At 50.2% G+C, this 21,260-nt stretch overlaps 1 protein-coding gene across 2 annotated transcripts; it reads right to left on the bottom strand.

Annotated features, from left to right (window-relative positions):
- Positions 1-962: 962 nt before the first annotated feature.
- CLEC18C (C-type lectin domain family 18 member C) lies at positions 963-16,065 on the bottom strand. Of its 2 annotated transcripts, none has more exons than XM_029207898.1 (12): positions 15,419-15,850; positions 14,708-14,799; positions 12,244-12,483; positions 5,935-6,032; positions 5,393-5,514; positions 5,108-5,215; positions 4,543-4,635; positions 4,047-4,153; positions 3,327-3,456; positions 2,858-2,954; positions 1,852-1,943; positions 963-1,375 (listed from the first exon to the last, which is right to left on the bottom strand). In XM_029207898.1, exons 1-12 carry the CDS (start codon positions 15,555-15,557, stop codon positions 1,338-1,340), a joined length of 1,356 nt encoding a protein of 451 aa, XP_029063731.1. In that variant the 5' UTR covers positions 15,558-15,850; the 3' UTR covers positions 963-1,337. The 2 variants fall into 2 exon arrangements, with proteins under 2 accessions (XP_029063731.1, XP_029063723.1); XM_029207890.1 differs by lacking the exon at positions 963-1,375 and having other exon boundaries at positions 1,407-1,943; positions 2,858-3,035; positions 15,419-15,654; positions 15,838-16,065.
- Positions 16,066-21,260: the final 5,195 nt, after the last annotated feature.

Raw genomic sequence — 21,260 nt, 5'->3', positions numbered from 1 at the left:
GTGGGATCTTCCCGGACAAGGGTTCGAACCTGCATCCCCTGCATTGGCAGGTGGATTCTTAACCACTGTGCCACCAGGGAAGTCCTGTTTAACTTTTTGAACAATCGCCAAACGATTTTTCACCATGGCTGCACCGTTTTACATTCCCCAGCAATGTATGAGGGTTCCAATGGGTCCCCACCCTCATCAACGCTTGTTATTGTCTGTTTCGTTGCTAACAGCCATCCTAATGGGTGTGAAGTGGTGTCTCACTGTGGTTTCTATTTGGATTTCCTAATGACTAGTGATGTTGAACATCTTTTCATGTGCTTATTGGCCATTTGTATATCTTCTTTGGAGAACTGTCTATTCAAGTCCTTTGCCCATTTAAAAATCATTGCCCTTTTGATAAATTCCTTTTCTGCCATGACTAGCCAGGGCTGTTTCTATGTTTCTATTGGCTGCAACCAAGAACCGTGACTGATCTGCTTCTCCCGGTTCCATGGGCCCAGGCCACACTTGTACTGATACTTCCAACCAGCAAAGCAACTCGATGTTCTCACATAACAGTGTGCATTCTGGATGCTAATGGTAGCACCTCCCAGTCTTGCACCTGCCTGGACTCACCCTCTCACCGCTATAGGGAGAGGGAGGAGATGGGGCCATAACAGACCCCAGTTCAGATTATCACAAAGAAAGAAGAGACAAGTAGAAGCAAGCATAATTAATAAAGGAGGAGGTGTGAACAGAAACACAAAGCTGACAGAGGCAGTGGTGAGAGGAGCTGGAAATTAGGGATGCAGACAAACAAGGCTTCTAAATCTGTGCATTATTCAGGACTAAGAGTCTGAAAACCTCCAGATGGTGGCCTGGGTCATGTGGGCGAGCAGGGATGGGACTGAGGTGGCTGGGAGGAAACCAGTCTTCCTGGGTTCATTCTGGGTTGTATGAATTCCCCTTCACAATGAGCATTCACAAGTCCAGCTGATCCATAACTTAGTTTAATCCTTTGTGGGGTGCATCCTGGGCAGCAAGGAACCTCTGTCTGCCCCAGAGGGTCCAGCCCAGATGGAGGAGAGTGGTCTCTTCTGACCACTGCCCCGGACTCCTGTTTCAGTGCCTAATTAAGACCCATCTTCCCACTCAAAAGCAGGCTGGGGGACCCCAGGCTCCCCTCCTCCTATACCAGGCTCTCCATCGGCCTCACTTGTACCCCCTGCCCCACTTCCTGCAAGGTCTGAGGCCTCTTTGGCTGTTGGGCCTGCAGTCCTAGCCCAACCCTTGTTCTAAACAGGTGGGCAGAAGGGCAGGTAGGGCTGTGCATCCAGGTGCTGGCAGGGGAGAGGCATGGGTGAGCCTCAGGGCCCTGGGTCCCACCGGGAAATGTGCTCCTGAGCTGGAAAGGAAGAGAACAGAACAAGGGTCAGTGACAGCCCAGGCGGTCCTGGGATGGGGACCCTGCTACACTAGGTCCAGAAATAGCCATGATCCCACTTGCAGCTCCAGATCCTTCTAGCAGGTGCTGCTGGGGGCTGATTCTGGGCTAGGTCTCACCTCTGTCCCCACCATAGTTCACTGTGCTCTAGGGAATCAGGGAACGCTGAAGAACCCGATGGGTTCCCATGTGGCAGCTTTAGTGACAGGAGGAAAAGGACCTTGGTGAAATCCCCAGCCAGGCTGTAGTTCTGGTCTTGCCCCTGCGTGGCTGAGCCCAGGCCAATCTCCCTCTCTGTGCTTCAGGGGCCTACAGGTCCAATGAGGCCCTGAGCAGGGTGTCCTCGTGGCCCTGTGTGCTCAGACACTCTAGACTGTTCATCTGGATATCCCCAGGGGACAGGGACCAGAGGAGGGGAGCCGTGGGAAGGCCCTCACCAAACTGGCAGATGTAACGGTTTCGGGTTTTACAGCGCTGGTCGTTCCAATTGAAGGCGGCCGATGCCTGCAGTTCCACACAGTTGCCAAACCTGCCAAGATTGTCGAGTGCTCAGGGTGGAGGAATGAAATTATGAGTCCTTAAATCCTCCCCCACAGTGGGCCACCTGCACCTAGGGAGGTGCCTCTTGGGTGCCCCCTCCCACATATGGGGCTTCTGGGAGCCAGCCCCAAGCCCATGCCTGCACTTCAGAGCACTGCAGCTCCTCTCTTCTCGGGGTGCAGTGGGGACAGCTCCACCCACCGCTGCAGCCCTCAGCCATGCCGGCCACTGCAGGTGGGGGTAGTGGGGTTGGAACAGACAGGCCCACATCTTTCCTCCCAGCAGGAGAAGGTATGCCTGGGGGCCCACCAAGCCGGCTTCCTCTAGGGATGGGCCAGTGGCCTGGGCGTGGCTGCCATCAAGGAGGTCAAAGGAGAACTGGGCGGGGTATCTGGAGCCTTGGTGGCCACACAGCCTGACCACCTCCCCCCCTGCCCTGGGCATTCCTGGGCTTTGAAGACCAGGGCTGGGCCTCAGTGCAGGCGGGCCAGTGGGCAGATGTGTGCAGGAGTGGATGCAGGTGGGTGGCCAGCTAAGGAGGGCAGAATCAGTGTATTGATACAGGCAGAGGGGGCACGGTGGTGGGGGAGGGATGGATAGATAATAGAGAGACGGAGAGACAGCTGGAGGGATGATGGGGACTGTGGATGGATGAAGCCTTCTTGGGTTCCCTCTCTTTTATTTGAGCCCCTGGAGGTCAGGGATGTACCTCATCTCAGCACTGGGCCCACACCCAGCTGTGCCCAGACTTCCTGGCACCTGGGCACCAGGTAAGGCCCAGACCCTCAGGGCGCTCAGCCAAGCAGCAGGCAGGGTGGAGGTTGTTCAGCGGCGTCTGAAGGCTCAGCAAGCAGGCCCAGGTGAGAAGGTGGGCACAGGGGAGGGAGGGCACCCCAGACTCACCCCTGGTTGTCAGGCTGCCCAAAGGCGAAACTGGTGAAGGACTGGTGCTCCCCGGTGGTCCAGCGGAAGGAGTCCTTAGCGGTCTTGTAGGTGAGCCCTGAGCCACAGCAGCCAAGGCTGGCCTCACACCCGAGATCCCTGGGCCCCGCTGGCAGCCCAGGCTCCCTGCGATGAGGGCCTGAGCCCAGAGCCTGCTGCCCAATGCCTGTCGACCCCCAGCCCTTAAGCCCCCTTCCCAGCACTTCCAGCCCCTCTGGTGGCTCTCCCTCCCTTCGGCTCTCTCTGCAGGGAAAGGAGTCACCAGCTTGACTACTGGCCCCATTCTGGGCCCCAAGCCCTCACCACACCCTTACTGCCCGCTGGTAGGTGCTCTGGGTTTCCACGGCCCAGATTCCTGAAGCAGTGTAAGGCATCCCAGCCCCACACTCACTGCATCCCTCCCCGCTCCACCAGTCAGCCAGGCACTCACCGATCCAGAAGTTCCTGGTCTCAAAGTCATTGTTGGTCACCTCGTTGGTGGTCTCCAGGCGGCCCAGGTAGAAGGCGAGGATGTCCTGCACTTTCTGGCTCTCAATCTGGGCTAGCACCCCGCCCTTTCCCTGTAACCCCCGCTCCGGGTCATTCTGGCCCCAGAGCTCAGGCCAGCCCTTCCTTTCCATCCTGCCACCCATCGTGGCCATGGATGTCCAATCTGTGTGCTGGCTGGGCTGTCATCAGCCCCCCAAAGCCTCCTGCCTCTTAGAGCAGAGTCTGCCTTCTCTTCTCTGCCCACGGCTCCTCTGTCAGGGTCCCACACTTGGAAGGGTTTTGTTTCACCTGCTCAGTGTCTTTAATACATTTGAATTGGTTGCCAACATTAATAAATTGAGAGCTCAGTGAAAATCTGCATTTCTGGTTCTCTTGAGAAATTCCAGGTCCTGGCCTCCCTGAACTTGCATTCCTGCCCGGCAGCCAGCAGCTCGAGCTGAGTCAAGATGGCCCCTTAGATGAGGGTTGAGTGGGGCCTTGTCCCTGGGTCCCTCAGCTCATTAAGTGACCTCCTGGCTTCCATGGGCCTCTGAGTTGTAACCCCTGCTTTATACTAAAGATGAGAGTCAGGAGAAGTCAAAGGAATTCATCTCTTAGCCCAGGGTCCCTCTGTTAAGAACCCAGGGGGACAGTCCCTGGGAAGGCAGGGGCCAACCATTACCTGGCATTTCATCTTGGCTCCGTAATAGGTGTCTGCCTCTGAAGACACCATGAAGCAGTCTCCATCGATCCTCAGGTCACAGGTGTGGAAGGGAAAGTGCACCTTGGCTGGGAGGAGGGAAGCCTGATTTTGTGTGTGGGCACCTCAGAATCATTACCCTTCCGGTCCTGCCAGGATGTTAAGCTCAAGGTACCCCTTCCCCTGGCCACCAAGCAGGAGAGGGGGTTGGGGTCAGTGGTGTGCTGGTAAATGTGTAACAACCAGCTCTCCCTCAAAAAAAAAAAAAGTCTATGATTTTAGCATTGCCATTTCTGTGGTGGTGTAAAGACCCCCACCATGGCCAAGTTCAAGCTACCACTGTGACGTCACTGATCGGGGAATGGGGGAGAGGTGCGTACGATGGGCTCCTGTGAGCTGGTCCGAACCAGACCCAGCACCAGCTGAGGGGGTCCTGGGAGGGGCTCGTCTTGTTGGGGGGCTTTGCGGCAGGACTCACTGGCACACTGGGCTCCCCCATAGCCAACATCACAGACGCAGGAGCACTCCTCTTCCCGGAACCGGCCATGCACGCACTGCACGCTGCACCGCACTGCCAGGATGGGGCAGGGAGGGGACGGCACTCAGCTGGCAGCCCCTGGGCCCCAGGCTGCCCCTCACAGGCCACGGATGTGTGCAGAATGGCCAACCACAGCAAGAACAACCCCTGCCCCCCAGAGATGGAAACCATCGGGGCTCCCAACCACTGCCACATTTGGCATCTTTGGTTTGATCTTGTAGAGAGAAGCAAATTGGGGTTTGGGAGTGGACCTGCTCATGGTCACAGAGCTGGGGGGTGGGGGACAGTGGGAAAGGAATCCACTTCTGGATCCTAATACTGTCCTCCTTCCACCATCCCAGGGCCTGAGGGGCCGATCTGATTTCACTTTGAATTCCCTGCACAGCGCAGGGTCTGGCAGACCGTCGGTGCTCAGTGAATGCTTATTGGATGAGGATAGGCTGTGCGAGGATCGCTCCCTGGGTCCCCCGGGTGGTCACAGTCCAGAACTCCAGGCGCCCCTCACCTTGGCAGTATCTGCCTGTGTAACCCGGGGGACAGTGGCAGTGGCAGGTGCTGAGGTTGAGATGTCCGTGGTTCCGGCAGCTCATGCGACATGGGTTCCTGGGGACCTCTGGTCGGATGAGAAGGAAATGCTGTGAGGGCGCCTCTCCCCGGCAGGCCAGGCAGGTGCCTCCCTGAGTGCTGAGGACCAGGGCTTCTGGGACAGTCCCTCAGGATGCTGCCCGCCTCCTCCAGGATCACCAGATCAAGCCGCCCCAGCCAGAGGCAGGCAGGGTGGGGCACTTACCACACAGCCCCCCTGCGTGGTCCCAGGCTTTGAAGCAGCCCGAGACGCTGGCTGTGCAGAGCGAACACCAGGTGCCCTTCTTGTAGGGGACGATGGTCTTCCCGTTGACCTCCCAGTTGCCTCTGTGAGAGCAAGCAGCAGAGGCTAGAAGGAACTGGCCTTGGGCCTTGCTGCCTGCCCCACCAGCCCCTTCAGCTCCTTCCAGCCCAGCCAGGAAGGCAGGGAGCTGGGAGAGACAGGGAGATTTCCTAGGAAAGAAAAGATGACCTCCAAACTAATACTGGGCAGATGCCCTGAACGCTGGGTGGTGCCTCCAGGAAGGGGCGTCTGAGAAGAAGCCACATTCTGCGTGGCCAGAATATTGGGTGCTGCCCACTTCTGCACCCTCTCCCTTTCCTCCTTCTTCCCTCTCCCAGCAGGGGTGCAGACCAAGGGGTAAAGGCCTGTGGGTGGGTGGGTGAGTGTCTCACCCTGGGTGACAGCATCCCCTACCCCGCAGCCCAGCAGGGGATGGCAGGGCAGCTGCCATGGAGGAGGCTTACCCGGGAGAGTAGGCACAGACAAAGGCTTCCATCTCAGCCTGGGCCCCAGAGCAGGGATGCCGCCCACAACCCAGCTGGCTCGAGGTGGCCCACACGAGCTGCAGGAGACACAGTGGCTCAGAAACCCTCTCATGGGCCACCTCCACTCCTAGCCTTGGGACCAACAGCCTAGATGATGCTCCCCTGGGAAGGGTAGACACAGCTCTTGCCCCAGGCCAAGCAGTTAAACAGTTTTGTCACCTCCCTGGGGACCCCAGGAGCAGTAGCTGTGCTGGGCAGGGATATAAGGATGGGTGGGAATAGTCTAGAAAGGCCTTCTGGGTCGGGAGGTGAGGGTCAGCAGATACCTGAAGGGAAGGGAGATTGTGGATAGTGGAGGAGAGTGGGAAAAGAGACTTGGACATCAAAGGCCTTGTGATGACTGATAAAATGGCCACAACGCTTCACTTCTCCCTACAGCCCCCTCTTTATAAAATGTGGCTTTGCAGTTCTTTGCATCAACAGGAGGAATCTCTTTCCCACATCTTGAATCTGGCTGGCCCTGTGGCTTCTGTTGGCCAACAGGATGCAGGAGAAATGATATTGAACCATTTTAAACCTAGGCCTCAGGAGACCCTACAATTTCCACTCATTCTCATAGAACTCTCATGCTCAGCCACCACGTGAACAAGGCTGCTGGAGGTTGAAGAACCTTATAGGGCAGAGATGAACCAGTTGAGGCCACTCTAGACAGCCAGCTCCCAGCCAACGCAGCAGCTGACTGCAGTTGCAGGAGTGGGCCCAGCGAAGACCAGAAGAAACTGTCAGCTGAGCCCAACCCAAACTGCCAAGCTGCAGAATCGTTATATTTGGGAGTAGTGCGTCATGCAGCAACAGCTAACAGATACAGGTCTTTAATAGTATTCAAAACTTAGATTTAGAGCTTTAGAATCAGTGACAACTTGGAAATAGCACAAATGGTCAATACACAGGAATAGCCAAGCAAACTCTGGTAGCCACTAAACATGACCAGCATGAGGCAGGGAGAGATGCACATGTAGTCATACCTATTTATCCAACAGTTAGGGAATATGCATTCTTTTTAGGAGTGCGTGGAACTTTTGCAGACACTGACCCCTCAGTAAGCCACAAAGCAAGATTCAATAAATACTCAATAACCAACATCCTACAGGACACATTCTATGAATTCAATGCAATAGAATGTAAAGGAAATAATTTACTATTATTATTAATTAAATTAAAAAAAATTTTTTTTGGCTGCATGGCTTATGGGATCTTAGTTCCCTGACCACGGACTGAACCCAGGCCCCGGCAGTGAAGGCGTGAAGTCCTAACCACTGGACCACCAGGGAATTCCCAAGGAAATAATTTAGAAGTAAGTAAAGGAGAAAACATAGTTTGGAAATTTAAATATACACTTCAAAATCAAAGACAGCATCATAATGGAAAATAGGAAACTCATAGACCTAAGTGACAATGAAATCACTAAATTCCAAAACTTATGGGATGTAGCTAACAGAGTTTAGAGGGAAATTGATAGCTTTAAAAGACATATACCAGAAAAGAAAAAGGAGTTAAAATTAATGAGTTAAGAAAGTAGATGAAAGAAAATAATAAAAACAAGGGCAGAAGGACTTCCCTGGTGGCGCAGTGGTTAAAAATCCGCCTGTCAATGCAGGGGACATGGGTTCGATCCCTGCTACGGGAAGATCCCACATGCTGCAGAGCAGCTAAGCCCGTGTGCCACAACTACTGAGCCTGTGCCCTAGAGCCTGCGAGCCACAACTACTGAGCCCGTGTGCCACAACTACGGAAGCCCGTGCGCCTAGAGCCTGTGCTCCGCAACAAGAGAAGCCACTGCAATGAGAAGCCCGCACACTGCAACGAAGAGTAGCCCCCACTCTCCTCAACTAGAGAAAGCCCGCACACAGCAACAAGGACCCAACGCAGCCAAAAATAAATAAATAATAAATTAATTTTTTAAAAAAAGAGCAGAAATTAATAAAAAGAAGAATAAGGTTGTGGATGGGTGGAAAAAAGAGAGAAGGAAAACAAAAAGCTGATTCGTTAGAATAGTCAAACCTCTGGGAAGACTGGTAAAGAACAAAAGAGAGAAGGCACAAATAAATAGAGAATTTTAAAAGGACATAGCTGCAGACACAGGAAACATTTAAAAAATCTGTTTAATTCTAGTTTAAAATCTCTTAAATGACAGCACCAACAAACTGGAAAATATAAAATGGATAGTTTCCTAGAAAATAGAGCTTGGCAAAACTGTCTCAAGAAGAAATAGAAAATCTGAAATGATCTACGACCATTTCTAAAAGTTGAATCAGTAATTAAAAATCCATGGATACATACACATGCACACAAAACAATCAAAAAATAGAAAAAGGCCCAAATAGTTTTACAGGACAGTTACAGCAAATATTATAGAACCTATTCCAGGAAACAGAAAATGAGGCAAAACCTCCAACTCATTTTATGAGGTTAATATAAACCAGGTGAGGGCAGAATGAGAAAAGAAAATCAGAGGTCAATTTCACTATCAAATAGTATTTAGGAAACCAAATATAGCAATTAATTAAAAACAACAACACACACACACACACACCCTACATCGCTTTATTTCGCATCACATCATATATACAATGGAATACTACTCAGCCATAAAAGAGAATGAAATTTTGCCATTTGCAGCAACAAGGATGGACTTGGAGGGTATTATGCTAAGTGAAGTAAGTCAGAGAAAGACAAATACTGTATGATCTCACTTATATGTGAAATCTAAAAAATACAACAAACTAGTGAATATAACAAAAAAAAGAAGCAGGCTCCCAGATATAGAGAACAAACTAGTGATTACCAGTGGGGAGAGGGAAGGGGGGAGGGCAGTATAAGGGTAGGGGAGTAAGAGCTACAAACTATTAGGTATAAAATAAACTACAAGGATACATTGTACAACATGGGGAATATGGCCGGTATTTTTTTGGCTGTACGCGGGCCTCTCACTGTTGTGGTCTCTCCCATTGCGGAGCACAGGCTCTGGACGCGCTGGCTCAGCGGCCATGGCTCACGGGCCCAGCCGCTCCATGGCATGTGGGATCTTCCCGGACCGGGGCACGAACCCGTGTCCCCTGCATCGGCAGGCGGACTCTCAACCACTGCGCCACCAGGGAAGCCCAAGGCCAGTATTTTATAATAACTATAAATGGAGTATAACCTTTAAAATTTGTGAATCACTATATTGTGTACCTGTAGCTTATACAGGTATATAAGTACCTGTACCTGTACAGCTGTACCTGTACAGCTTATATAGTACTGTACAACTGTACTTCAATATAAATAAATAATTAAATAAATATGAGTCATGAAACCGTGAGCTGATAATTGTTGAAGCTGGATGATAGGTAGATGGGGGTTCATTATATCACTCTGACTGCTTTGTATATATTTGAAATTTTCTATAATAAAATGTTTAAAATACATGACCAGGATGTAGTGTCATGTAACAGCTTTGTACACACACAAAAAAATTATTCATGTATTTCATCGCTGTAAATAGTTAAGGAAAAACCTTATAATTATTTCAATAGATGCACAAAAGGCATTTGATAAAACACAAAACCTTTTCATGACTTTAAAAATCCTTAACAAACTTAGATTAGAAAGAAATGTCTGGGGCTTCCCTGGTGGCGCAGTGGTTGAGAGTCCGCCTGCCGATGCAGGGGACACGGGTTCGTGCCCCGGTCCAGGAAGATCCCATGTGCCGCGGAGCAGCTAGGCCTGTCTATAACCTGATAAAGGCTACTTATTAAATTCATATGAAAGAATCAGGAGAAAGAATCAAGAATAGCCAAGAAATTTTTGAATGATAATAACATGGGGGATTTTCCTGTCAAAACTTTTTATAAAGCCATAATAATTAAAGCACATATATGCAGGAGTAAAAAAAAGCAACAAAATAGAAGAGAGAACTCAGCAACAGACCCATGTGGATATGTGAGCTTGGTATATGGCTGAGGTGGCATTAGAGTCTGGGGGGGAAAGATTCAGTGCTTCATACAAGAAGTAAAAAAAAAAGATAAAATTGGGCTTCCCTGGTGGCGCAGTGGTTGAGAATCTGCCTGCCAATGCAGGGGACACGGTTTCGAGCCCTGGTCTGGGAGGATCCCACATGCCGCGGAGCAGCTAGCCCCGTGAGCCACAGTTACTGAGCCTGCGCATCTGGAGCCTGTGCTCTGCAACAAGAGAGGCCGCGATAGTGAGAGGCCCGCGCACCGCGTTGAGGAGTGGCCCCCACTTGCCGCAACTAGAGAAAGCCCTCGCACAGAAACGAAGAGCCAACACAGCCATAAATAAATAAATAATTTTTTTTAAAAAAAAGGCAAAATTCCTTTAAAAAAAAAAGATAGAATTAAATCCTATATCACTAGATGGCTTAATGACTTCAATATGAAAAAAAGGAAAACATTTGAACTTTGGAAGAAAATACAGGAAGAATATCTAGCTGATGTCAGAGTTGAAAAAGATTTATTTCTTAAACATGATACAACAAATGGATGAACTATAATGAAAAACAAGAGAAAATTGATTACATTAATATTGAAATCTTCTGAAAGATTTATCTTATAAAAGATAACATAAACAAAGAGAAAGTACAAGCCATATATTAGAAAAAAAGTATCTGCAACCAATATGACCAACAAAAAGTACAAAGCATATAGCAAAGATGCTTACAAATTAATAAGGGAAAGATGAAATTAAAAGGTAATGAAAAGAACAGAAAAGAGGCTCAGTCCCACATGTAATCAGGGAAATGCAAATTAAAAACAGAATGAGGTAGCATTTCACAGCCTTGAGTTGGCAAAAATGAAGGAGCTGACAATACTCCTTAATGAATAGAGTAAGAATGGGGAGTGAGAACTGCTTTGTGGGCAGGAGTAGAGTTGGCGACATCACTTTGGCAATAGCTACTAAGGTTGTAGGTGCGTGCTCCCTCTGACCCAGCCATTCCCCTTCCAAGTGTGTCCTAGAAAAAGTCTGGACACATATGTACAAGAGGACCGGAACTAGGATTTATGCATTTCGGTATGACTTGGGATAGTAAAAAAAAAAAAAAAACGTGGAAGTAACCCAGATGCCTGTAAATTGCAGTTTATTCATAGTGAATCACACATGCATGCTCAGATCAACGGAAACAAATCTTACAAATGTGGTCTGAAGTGATAAACACAAATTGCAAAAGGAGACATACAGAGAGAGCACTTAGGTAGGATTTAATAACACACAACCCACTTGCACAAGTAGAAAAGGTATCAAAACCCTTCCACGTGTAGTAAAGGTATTAAAACATGCTTGGGGAAATTCCCTGAGGGACCAGTGGTTAGGACTTGGTGCTTTCACTGCTGGGGCCCTGGTTCCATACATGGTCGGGGAACTACCCTCGGCCCCCCCCCCCAAAAAAAAGAAAAGAAAAACAAGGAATTCCCTGTGGTGCAGTGGTTAAGAATCTGCCTACCAATGCAGGGGACATGGGTTTGATCCCTAGTCCGGGAGGATCCCACATGCCGCGGAGCAAATAAGCCCATGCACCGCAACTACTGAAGCCCATGCTCCTAGAGCCCGTGCTCTGTAACAACAGAAGCCACCGCAATGAGAAGCCCACGCAACTCAACGAAGAGCAGCCCTCGCTTGCCGCAGCTAGAGAAAGCCGGCACGCAGCAACGAGGACCCAACGCAGCCAAAAATTAATTAATTAATTAATTAATATAAAAAATGTTAATGTCAAAAAAAATGTTAATGTCATGCAAAACAACAACAATAACAACCCACTACCCTGCAAGTTGACACATAAAAGTAACCATAAAAAAAAAAAGAGAAAAACATGCTTGGGATTTTGCCTGTGTTTTCCAGTGCTGGATCCTAGTACATAAACGATGCCAGTTACAGAGAAGACATTCAACAAATTTTGTTGAGGGGGAAGAAAAGGAAACATGGGGTGTTTCACCTGGACTTCAGCAAGTTTACCTCTGGGGAGGGACAGAGGAAAGGGCAGAAGGAGGGCTTACGCTTAGTTTTGTTTTTTTAAGAGATGAGAAACAAATATAGTTAACATTTTCTAATGCTAGGTAGTGGATAAGAAGGAGTCCGTTATTTGATTTAGCTTTGAAATATTTCATATTTAAAGCTGAAAAAAGTAAAACTAAACAAATGGGAGGAAAAGCAACCACCAATTTTAGGACAAACTGCAGACCTCTGAACCAGCCCAGCAGGGCAGGGGCCTCAGAGCCAGTACCCGGGCCTCACCTGAGTGTAGTGGGTGCAGGTGGCATTGGGGGCACACTCGGCCGCTGCCTGGCTGTACTGCTGCCCCTCTGAGAACCACAGGCCCACCACGTGGATGAAGGACGCCGAGCTCACGGGCAGCAGCTGCACATTCCAGCCCACTTGCGGGGTAGCCCGGGGGACAGAGGCTGGGCTTGGGGCTGGGGCGCCACAGAGGGCTGCCCTGGTCTGGGCCTGTTGGGCCAGGCTCTCACTCCAGTCCTGGGGGAAAGGAACGCAAACAGCAACATCAGCAGGGGCCCCTGGGCCAGGCCTTAGTGATCCAGCCCCCCCACCAGCACATCCAGAGGTGCTGGTCCTGCAGGGAAGAGACCCCAGCCCAAACAGGGGTCCTGCTTGGCGGCTTGAGTGCTCTGAGCCGCTTTCACCGCCTTCACTGGGGCCAGGGAAGGTCAGACAGGACCTGCAAGGGGCGCTCCAAGGTGGTGTTGGAAAAGCACCTGCCCTGTCTGGACCCCCCACGCAGAGCCCGGCTCCACCCTGGACTGACAGCTTCAGTCCTTCTGACTCCAGCGGCTTGTACCCTCAGGCCCCGCCCACTAAGGGGGATGGGTGTTCCTGGGCACGAGGTGCCAGCCCATGTGATAGGATGGGCCTCTGCCGTAATTTTTCCCGTCTGGTAATGGGAGCCCTGGATAGTGCCCAAGCCTTTGAAACTGGTTCCGTGTTAGGTAAAACTGACCCTGGCCATTGTCAGAAAGGCTCCCTCTTGGCTTCCCTTCTGTGATGCAAAAAGTCGCAGCAGCCATACCGCTGTGTCTTATTCCCTAAATCTGGTTTTGGAGTACACAGGGACACCAGCTGGGAGTCAGGACCAGAGAGGGTGTAAAAGGTCTCCAGGGCCTCAGCGCTTTGGTCTCAGCAAGCGGAGTTCTCTGGAGTGGGCCTAATCTGCTCTTCCCACCACGTACCAGCTGCCCTTTTCCCTACCCCCATCCAACAGCTCCCCGTCCTCTGAAACGGGGGGCTTAGCAACCAGGATGACATGTGTCACCCGATCGTCATGCCCTGGTCCAGCCCAGCCACCTCATTCCAGCTCTGTGACCTCCAGCAGTCTCCTAATCTCCATGAGACTCAACATACGCTTCTGTAAAATGGAATAATAAGGTGGGTGTTCCCTGGTGACCTAGTGGTTAGGATTCTGGGCTTTCATTGCCATGGCCCAGGTTCAGTCCCTGGCCGGGGAACTGAGATGCTGCAAGGCGTGCCGTGTGGCCAAAAAACAAAACAAAACAAACAGATAATAAGGTACCCATAGGGTAAGATTGTGTGAAGATTAAATGAATGCAGAGAGAAAAGTGCTGCATTTAGGGCCTGACCTGCAGCAGCCCGGGCAGATGGTAGTTGTGATTTTACTGCTGACGGGGACTGGAGCTGGGAGCAGCGGGGACTGCGTGGGGCGCCTCAGCAGCCCGGACCACCCCCAAGGGCCTCAGCCTCCACTGGGGTGCCCAGGGCCAGAGCTGCGGGTGTGACAGAGGCTGAGTGGTGGGGCTCCAGTTGCATTTTTTATGAAATGCTGTTTTCTAAGACTTTGGCAACAGGGCCATGGGAAGTGTAGAAGCTGACCGGAGCAGCCTCACACTGGGCACTAGGGCTGGGAGTGTGGGGATGAGAGCCAGGACCTGGGCCTGAGGAGGGGCAGAGCCGCTGCGAGCAGGGAAAGGGGGAGAGGCGACCCCCCTCCTGCCCACCCCGCCCCCACCTCCTGGGAACCTGACCCTGGAGCTCTCAAGGTCGCCACTGCTGCGCCAGCCTCAGAGCAGTTTATGGGAAGCAGTCATGGGGAACCCTGCCTGCCCCACGCTGCCCCTCCCTCGCTCCCTCGACTGTTACCATGGGAGGGCGCAGCTGGGGTCCCATACTACGGGGCAGTGTTTCTGGGCCCCAGGATGACACCTTCAACCCTGAAGCCCCGAGGGAGTGGTGGGAAACCCTATACCCTGCTCCCTGGCCCCCAGTGAATGGGCTGGGAATTGGGGAGGGGGCCCCTCCTAGTCGCCTAGACAAACTGCTGAAGAAGCAGTGGGTCTGGTCACACACAAGCCTCACCCCTCCCACCCCCAGCAGGATGCTTCTCCCTCCCTGACTAGTCTCCAGTCCTGCTGGGACTCTTTTGTGATGCTCCTGTTTCTTGGAGGAGGGGACCCCAGTTCTTTCCATGTCTTCTGGTCTCCGGGGCAACGGGAAGGGATGCAAGGAAAAACCCAAGGGCTGCCTTTCTGGGGGAGGGGGAAGCAACGGCCCCCCCCCCCCCCCCCCGCGCCCCCCGGCAACCAGGCGTGGTCCCAGAGCGGGAAGTTGGCTGGCCGCTGCCCCACTCTGCCAGGTGAAAGGGCACCTGGCACTGGCATGGCCTCCTCAGTCCTCTTCAGGGTTGCCCCTCCAGGTGCCCCCTTGGCCAGCCCGGGTTGGGGGTACTCACCATTCTCTGCATGTTGGCTGCAGGGGGGTGGACCCGGCTGCGCAGGCGGTTGTGCAGGGAGAGGAGCAGGAAGCTCTCCTTCTTGCTCAGGGCTGGGGCGGGAGACACGGTCAGGCCACCTGAGCGGTGGGACCTGGGCCCGGCCCCTAGCGATGGGGCGGGTGTCGCCACGGCAAGACGAGAATGCAACCCTGCACTTATGGAACAAGTGATGGGACAGGACGATGGTGGGTGTGTATGGGAGGACCCGGGGCAGAGGCATGGGGGCATAGGGAGATGTGGAGAAAGCAGTGGGGCTGAGACAGAGAGACAGGTGTAGGCGTAAAGGAGCCTTAGGCTGAGAGCTGGGGGTGGGGTGATAGAAGGGAATGGGGGCCTGGGGGCTAGGTGTGAAGAGGGGTCCAGCCCTGGGCTCGCAGCGGGCCCTCTGGCTGGGGCTTCTCTCAGCCACTGAGTCTCTTCTGGGGTCCCTGCTGCAGGCTCCCAGTGTTCTTCCTTCACCCCCAAGCCTGGGCCCACTCCCCTTCATCCTTCTGCCCCAGTCCCAGCCTCCTCCATCCATCTCCGGCCCCTGGACTGTTCGAGGGTGGCTCTTTAAATCACACCAGCCTGCCCAGGGCTCAGGCCTGGGAACTGGCTTCCAGAAGCCCCCTGGGACCCTCTGCAGAGCTCATAGCTCCTCCACTTTTTCCTCACCCCGCGGCCCCTTACCTCCAGGCACTGGAACCTGCTTCTCCTGTAGCTGGAGTGGGCGCACCTCTGCCCAGGTCATGCCAAGGAGAGCCAGGAGTACAGGCAGGAGGCCAGGCCGGTGGCCCCCCAGCCCAGGGGAGGGCTCCAGCCTCAACATGGGCCTGCTGGGTTCTCTGGGCTCTGCCCGGCTCAGCTGTCCAGCTCGCTTCCCAGACTGGATGGAGCTATTCACAATCTCTAAGAGTCAGGCTGGGCTGGCAGACAAAAGGGGGAGGCTGGTGAGTAATCGGTGAGTCCAAACAGCCTCCCTTCCTTGGCGCTGGCATGAAAGGAGACAGACAGCTCCAGTCCCGGGACTCCCTCCCTCCCTCCCTCCTCCGGCTGCTGGCCTGGTCAGCCCACCCGCCCGCCCGCCGACAGCCAACCGACCAACCCACCGAGTGGTTCGCAGCGACCCTGTGGCCCCTGCTAATCATTGCAGGATTATCGGAGCCCTTGGGGAGCCCTCGGAGACCCTGCTGATTGGCCCGCAGACATTCCAGGGCTGCAGATTAACGAATAATGGCTGTGCCCACGCTGGAACAGTGTCCTCCAGGCCCATTGGCAGCTTCTCCTCCCAGCCCCAGGCCCAGGGAGGCTGCGGCCATGTGCCCTGCGGGCGGGCAAGAACTGGGCAAGACCCCAGGGGAGTTCTTTCCTTTCTTGGGAAGCCCCGTCCCAACCCCCAGCCATGAATTAAACATAGGCGGATGGTAACCGCACACCAGTCAAGTGCCACCGGTGGGTGGGGGCACTGGGGCAGTGGGTTTGTAGGGGAGTGGTCAGGGGCTGCCCCAGGGGGAGGAAATGGGTGCCTTAGGACAGTCTGTCTGGGTTGTGTGCGGGGCTGGGTCCCAGCCCTGCTGCCCCCCCAGGTCCACCCACGTGACTGCAGGCCAGGAGAGGGCAAAAGTGGGAAGAGAGCACGTGATGCCCTTGGCTGACTGGAGTCCTGCTGGGAACAAGTCGGCCTCCAGACAAACAGGCAGGAGGGCAGCCAGTTGCCATGATGCTCCGGGGCCTGGCTGCAGCCAGCACAGTCCCACTGGAATAAGCTGAAGAAGATCTGCACCATGGCCCACATTTCCTAGAAAATAAAATTTGTCCCGCAGGCCACAGCCAAATGCCCACATTCCCCTCAGGGCAGATCAAAGGTTATTCAGCCATCCCAAAGGACAGCCCTGAAAGCCAGGTACTTCTTCCTTCTGGAGTTTGAGTGACCCCTGACCCCTGGGCTAGCACTCTCTCAGAACCAGATGTCAGTTCCTTGGAAGCTCTGCTGAGAGGCGAGTGGGCTTGGCTTTTGAGGGGGAAACACGGATGGAATGTGTATACCTTTGTGGATGTTGGGGAGTGGAGACAGGGCCAGGCACAAGGACCCCTAAGCCAGTCTGGAGTTGGGGATCCCCCTGTAATACCCAGGGCCTGAGGAGTTTCTTTTCCCTCAAACGGATGACCAGACAACCTCAAATTCACCCTGTCTGGGTCCCAGCAGTGCTTAATAAAATGCATATTTTTCTATAGCATTTACAAAGCAGCTTCGAATATGTGAATTCACTTAATTGTTGCAACAACCCGGGGCAATAGAAGATGAGGAGCCCATGTTTTAGATGCGGAAGCTGGGCTCAGCGTGCCTGAGGGACTTGCCCCAGGTCACCCGGCAGGCACATGGTGCATCCCAGCTAATCCGGGGGCTCTGTCTTCACATTCATTCCCAGACCCTAGTGCAGATCTGCTTTAGTTCACATCACGGCCCTTTGAATTCAATTCCCACAGCCCTGCTCTGCACCAGGTAACAAAAGACCCAATTCCTGCTCCTGGGCTTTGAAGATAAATGTGGCTAGTTTTCCTGTAGTACAATGCTGGGCACATGACACAGGTGGGAGGAAAATATATTTTGGGACCTGGGGTGGAACAACTTTTGAGCGGCCCTGGCTCACCTTAAGAGGAGGCCGGGGCGAGCCCGGCTTTCAGGAGCCGGAAGAGGAGAAGCTGAGCGGAGAAAATACCAGACCAGACATCTGAGGGCCTAGCTTCTGTCTGAGGTGCTCTCTGTGACCCTGGGATTGTCACTTCCACCCTGGGTCTCAGTGTCCAATGGTGTAAAGCAGGGGTGACAATCTCGCTGGACTCCCTAGCTAGGGCATTGCACTTTGGTGTATGTAATATTTCCTCCTGGGTCCAAACTTTTTACAGTTGAGTGGTTGTAGTGGGGTTTGAGAATGGGCATCCAATTTCTTGCAAGACAAATTTCCCCAATAAGCAACTTCTATTCTGATTTCTATCACCATAGGTTAATTTTATTTGTTCTGAATTTCATAGAAACAGACTCATAGAATATACACGCTTTGAGGCCTGGTCTCCTTTGCTCCATGAAATGTCTGTGAGATTCATCCATGTTGTTGTTTAGTATTAGTAGGTTGTTTTTGCTTTTGTCATTGTTGTTGCTGTAATTGATGGTAGTGTTTCATTGTATTTTCATTCTCCTACAGATGGTTATTTGGCTTGTTTTAAGCTTTTGTTTATTATGAATAAAGTTGCTATAAACATGATTGTACAATTTAAAATTTCCGTTTAATAAACATGTATAAAAGAAAGAAAAGACAAAATTACCCAAATCCTGAAGGAAAGAGGGGACATCATCACAACTGATCCTACAGAAATCAGAAGGGTTGTAAGGGAATATTAACAGCAACTTTATGTCAACAAAATAGACAACATAAGAACAATGGACAAATTCCTAGAAAGACGAATTACCAAAAGTGACTCAAGGAGAAATAGAAAATCTAAAAAAAAAAAGAAGAAGAAATAGAAAATCTAAGTAGATCTATCACAACAAAAGAAACTGAATGAAAAAGACTTCCCACAAAGAAAAGCTTAAGTGCAAATGGCTTCACTGGTGAATTCTGTCAATATTTAAGGGAGAAGTAATACCAAACATACATAAACATTTTCAGAAAGCAGAAGAGGAGGAGGATTTTCCAACTCATCTTACAAGATCAGTATTATCCTGCTACCAAAGCCAGACAAATATATCTCGAGAAAAGAAAACTATAGATCAATATCACTCATGAATACAGACACAAAAGTCCTCAATGAGGGACTTCCCTGGTGGTTCAGTGGTTAAGAATCCACCTTCCAATGCAAGGGACGTGGGTTCGATCCCTGGTCGGGGAGCTAAGATCCCACGTGCTGCAGGGCAACTAAGCCTGCATGCCGCAACTACTGAGCCCGCATGCCACAACTAGAGAGAAGCCTGTACACCACTACAAAAGATCACGTGTGCTGCAACTAAGACCTGATGCAGCCAAAAATAAATATTTAAACAAATAAGCAAAAAATAAATTTAAAGAAATCCTCAATGAAATATTATAAAAACGAATCTAGCACCATAAAAAAATGATTAACACCATGACCAGGTAGGATTTATTCTAGGAATGCAAGGTTGGTTTAACATGTAAAAGTCAATGTAATGCACTGTATTAATAGAACAAAGGACAAAACCCATATGATCCTCTCAAAGACACAGAAAGAGCATTTGATAAAATCCCAAACCTATTTCATATGATGATTCTCAACAAACTAGGAATAGAAAGGAAATTCCTCATCCTGTTAAAGGGTCCCTGTTATGGACTAATACAATCTGCATCCCTCCAAATTCGTATGTTGAAATACTAATCCCAGTACCTCAGAATGTAACTACATTTGGACATAGTTTTTTTTTTTTTGCTGCATTGGGTCTTTGTTGCTGAGCACGGGCTTTCTCTAGTTGGGGCGAGTGGGGGCTTCTCTTGTTGCAGAGCACGGGCTCTAGGTGTGTGAGCTTCAGTAGCTGTGGCACGTGGGCTTCAGTAGTTGTGGCACGCGGGCTTAGTTGCTCTGCGGCATGTGGGATCTTCCTGGACCAAGGATCGAACCCATGACCCCTGCGTTGGCAGGCGGATTCTTAACCACTGCTCTACCAGGGAAGTCCTGGACACAGACTCGTGCTCTTATAAGAAGAGGAGGTTAGGATACACATACACACAGAGGGAAGACCATGTAAAGACACAGAAGATGGCCATCTGTAAGCCTAGGAGAGACCCTCAAAATAAACCAACCCTCTTGACACCTTGATCTTGGCTTTCTAGCCTCCAGAATGTGAGTAAATAAATTTCTGTCGTTTAAGCCACTCAGTCTGTGGTACCTTGTTATGGCAACCTAGCAAACTCATACAGCCCCTATGGAAACCCTACAGCTAACATTGTACTTAGTGGTGAAATACTAAATGCTTTCCCCACTAAGATCGGAAACAAGGCAAGGATGTCTACTCTCACCACTTCCGTTCAACACTGTACTGCTGAATGTGCAATTAGTGCAATAAGGCAAGAAAAACAAATTGAAGTCATCTAGATTGGAAAGGAGGAAGTAAAACAGTCTTTATTTGCAAATGATATGATCCTGTATTTAGAAAATCCTAAGCAATGTTTAAAAAAAAAAAACCTACTAGAACAAAGGTCTCAGGATACAAAATAAATATATAAAAATCAAGTGTGTTTGTGTAAACTAGCAATAAACAATCCAAAAATGAAATTGAGAAATATTTCCTTTCACAATGGCATAAAAAAGCACAAGACCTAAGTGCATAAGACTATAAAACATTGCTGAGAGAAATGGAAAAATATCTAAATAGATGGAGAGACATTTCATATTTATGGATTAGAAGACTCAATATTGTTAAGATCCCAGTTATTCCCAGATTCATCTACTGATTCAATGCAATTCCTATCAAAATACCACAACCTTTTTTTTAAAAAAAATTATTTATTTATTTTTGCGTTGGGTCTTCATTGCTGCACGTGGGCTTTCTCTAATTGCGGTGAGCTGGGGCTACTCTTTGTTGCGGTGAGTGGGCTTCTCATTGCGGTGGCTTCTCTTGTTGTGGAGCACGGGCTCTAGGCGCGCGGGCTTCAGTAGTTGTGGCTCGCGGGCTTAGTTGCTCCGCAGCATGTGGGATTTTCCCGGACCAGGGCTCGAACCCATCCTGCATTGGCAGGCGGATTCTTAACCACTGCACCACCAGGGAAGCCCGCCTTTTTTTTTTTTTTTTTTAAAGAAAGTGAGAACTGGATCCTAAAATGTATGTGGAAAGGCAAAGGAATTGGAATAACCAAAACAAATCTGAAAAAGTAAAAGATGGGAGAACTTATACTACCTGATTTCAAAACTTGCTATGAAACTATAATAAACACAACTATGTGGTACGGATTAAAGATAGATATATAGATCAAGGGAAGAGAATGGATACTCCAGAAATAGTTAAATTTATGGTTAATTGGTTTTTTAAATTTTTTGTTGGAGTATAGTTGATTTATAATATTGTGTTAATTTCAGGTATACAGCAAAGTTATTTGGTTACACATATACATATATCCATTCTTTTCTCATATAGGTTATCACGGAATATTGAATAGAGTTCCCTGTGCTATACTATAGGTCCTTGTTGGTTATCTGTCTTATATATAGTAGTGTGTGCATGTTAATCCCAAGCTCCTGATTTATGCAACCCCCAACATTTCATCTTTGGTAACCATAAGTTTGTTTCGATATCGTAAGTCTGTTTCTGTTTTGTAAATAAGTTCATTTGTATCATTTTTTAAAAATTAGATCCCATATATGAGTGATACCATATGATATTTATCTCTGTCTGACTTACTTCACTTAGTGTGGTATCTCTAGGTCCATCCATGTTGCTGCAAATGGCATTATTTTGTTATCTTTTGTTCTTTTTATATATATATATATATATATACACACACACACACACACAATGGAATATATA

This window comes from Monodon monoceros, unplaced genomic scaffold (assembly GCF_005190385.1).
Source record: "Monodon monoceros isolate NGI ecotype Baffin Bay Population unplaced genomic scaffold, NGI_Narwhal_1 Super_Scaffold_10, whole genome shotgun sequence".
In the NCBI taxonomy this organism is placed as follows: Eukaryota; Metazoa; Chordata; class Mammalia; order Artiodactyla; family Monodontidae; genus Monodon; species Monodon monoceros.
The sequence above is the reverse complement of the archived record's forward strand: the minus strand, read 5'-3'. Positions and strand labels throughout refer to the sequence as shown.

Coding starts and splice junctions, on each gene's coding strand:
- CLEC18C (XM_029207890.1), bottom strand. CDS start 15,557: ATGTTGAGGCTGGAGCCCTCCCCTGGGCTGGGGGGCCACCGGCCTGGC. Junction 12,484..14,707: donor CAGCCAACATGCAGAGAATG/GTGAGTACCCCC, acceptor CCTTTCCCCCAG/GACTGGAGTGAGAGCCTGGC. Junction 6,033..12,243: donor CCTGCACCCACTACACTCAG/GTGAGGCCCGGG, acceptor TGTCTCCTGCAG/CTCGTGTGGGCCACCTCGAG.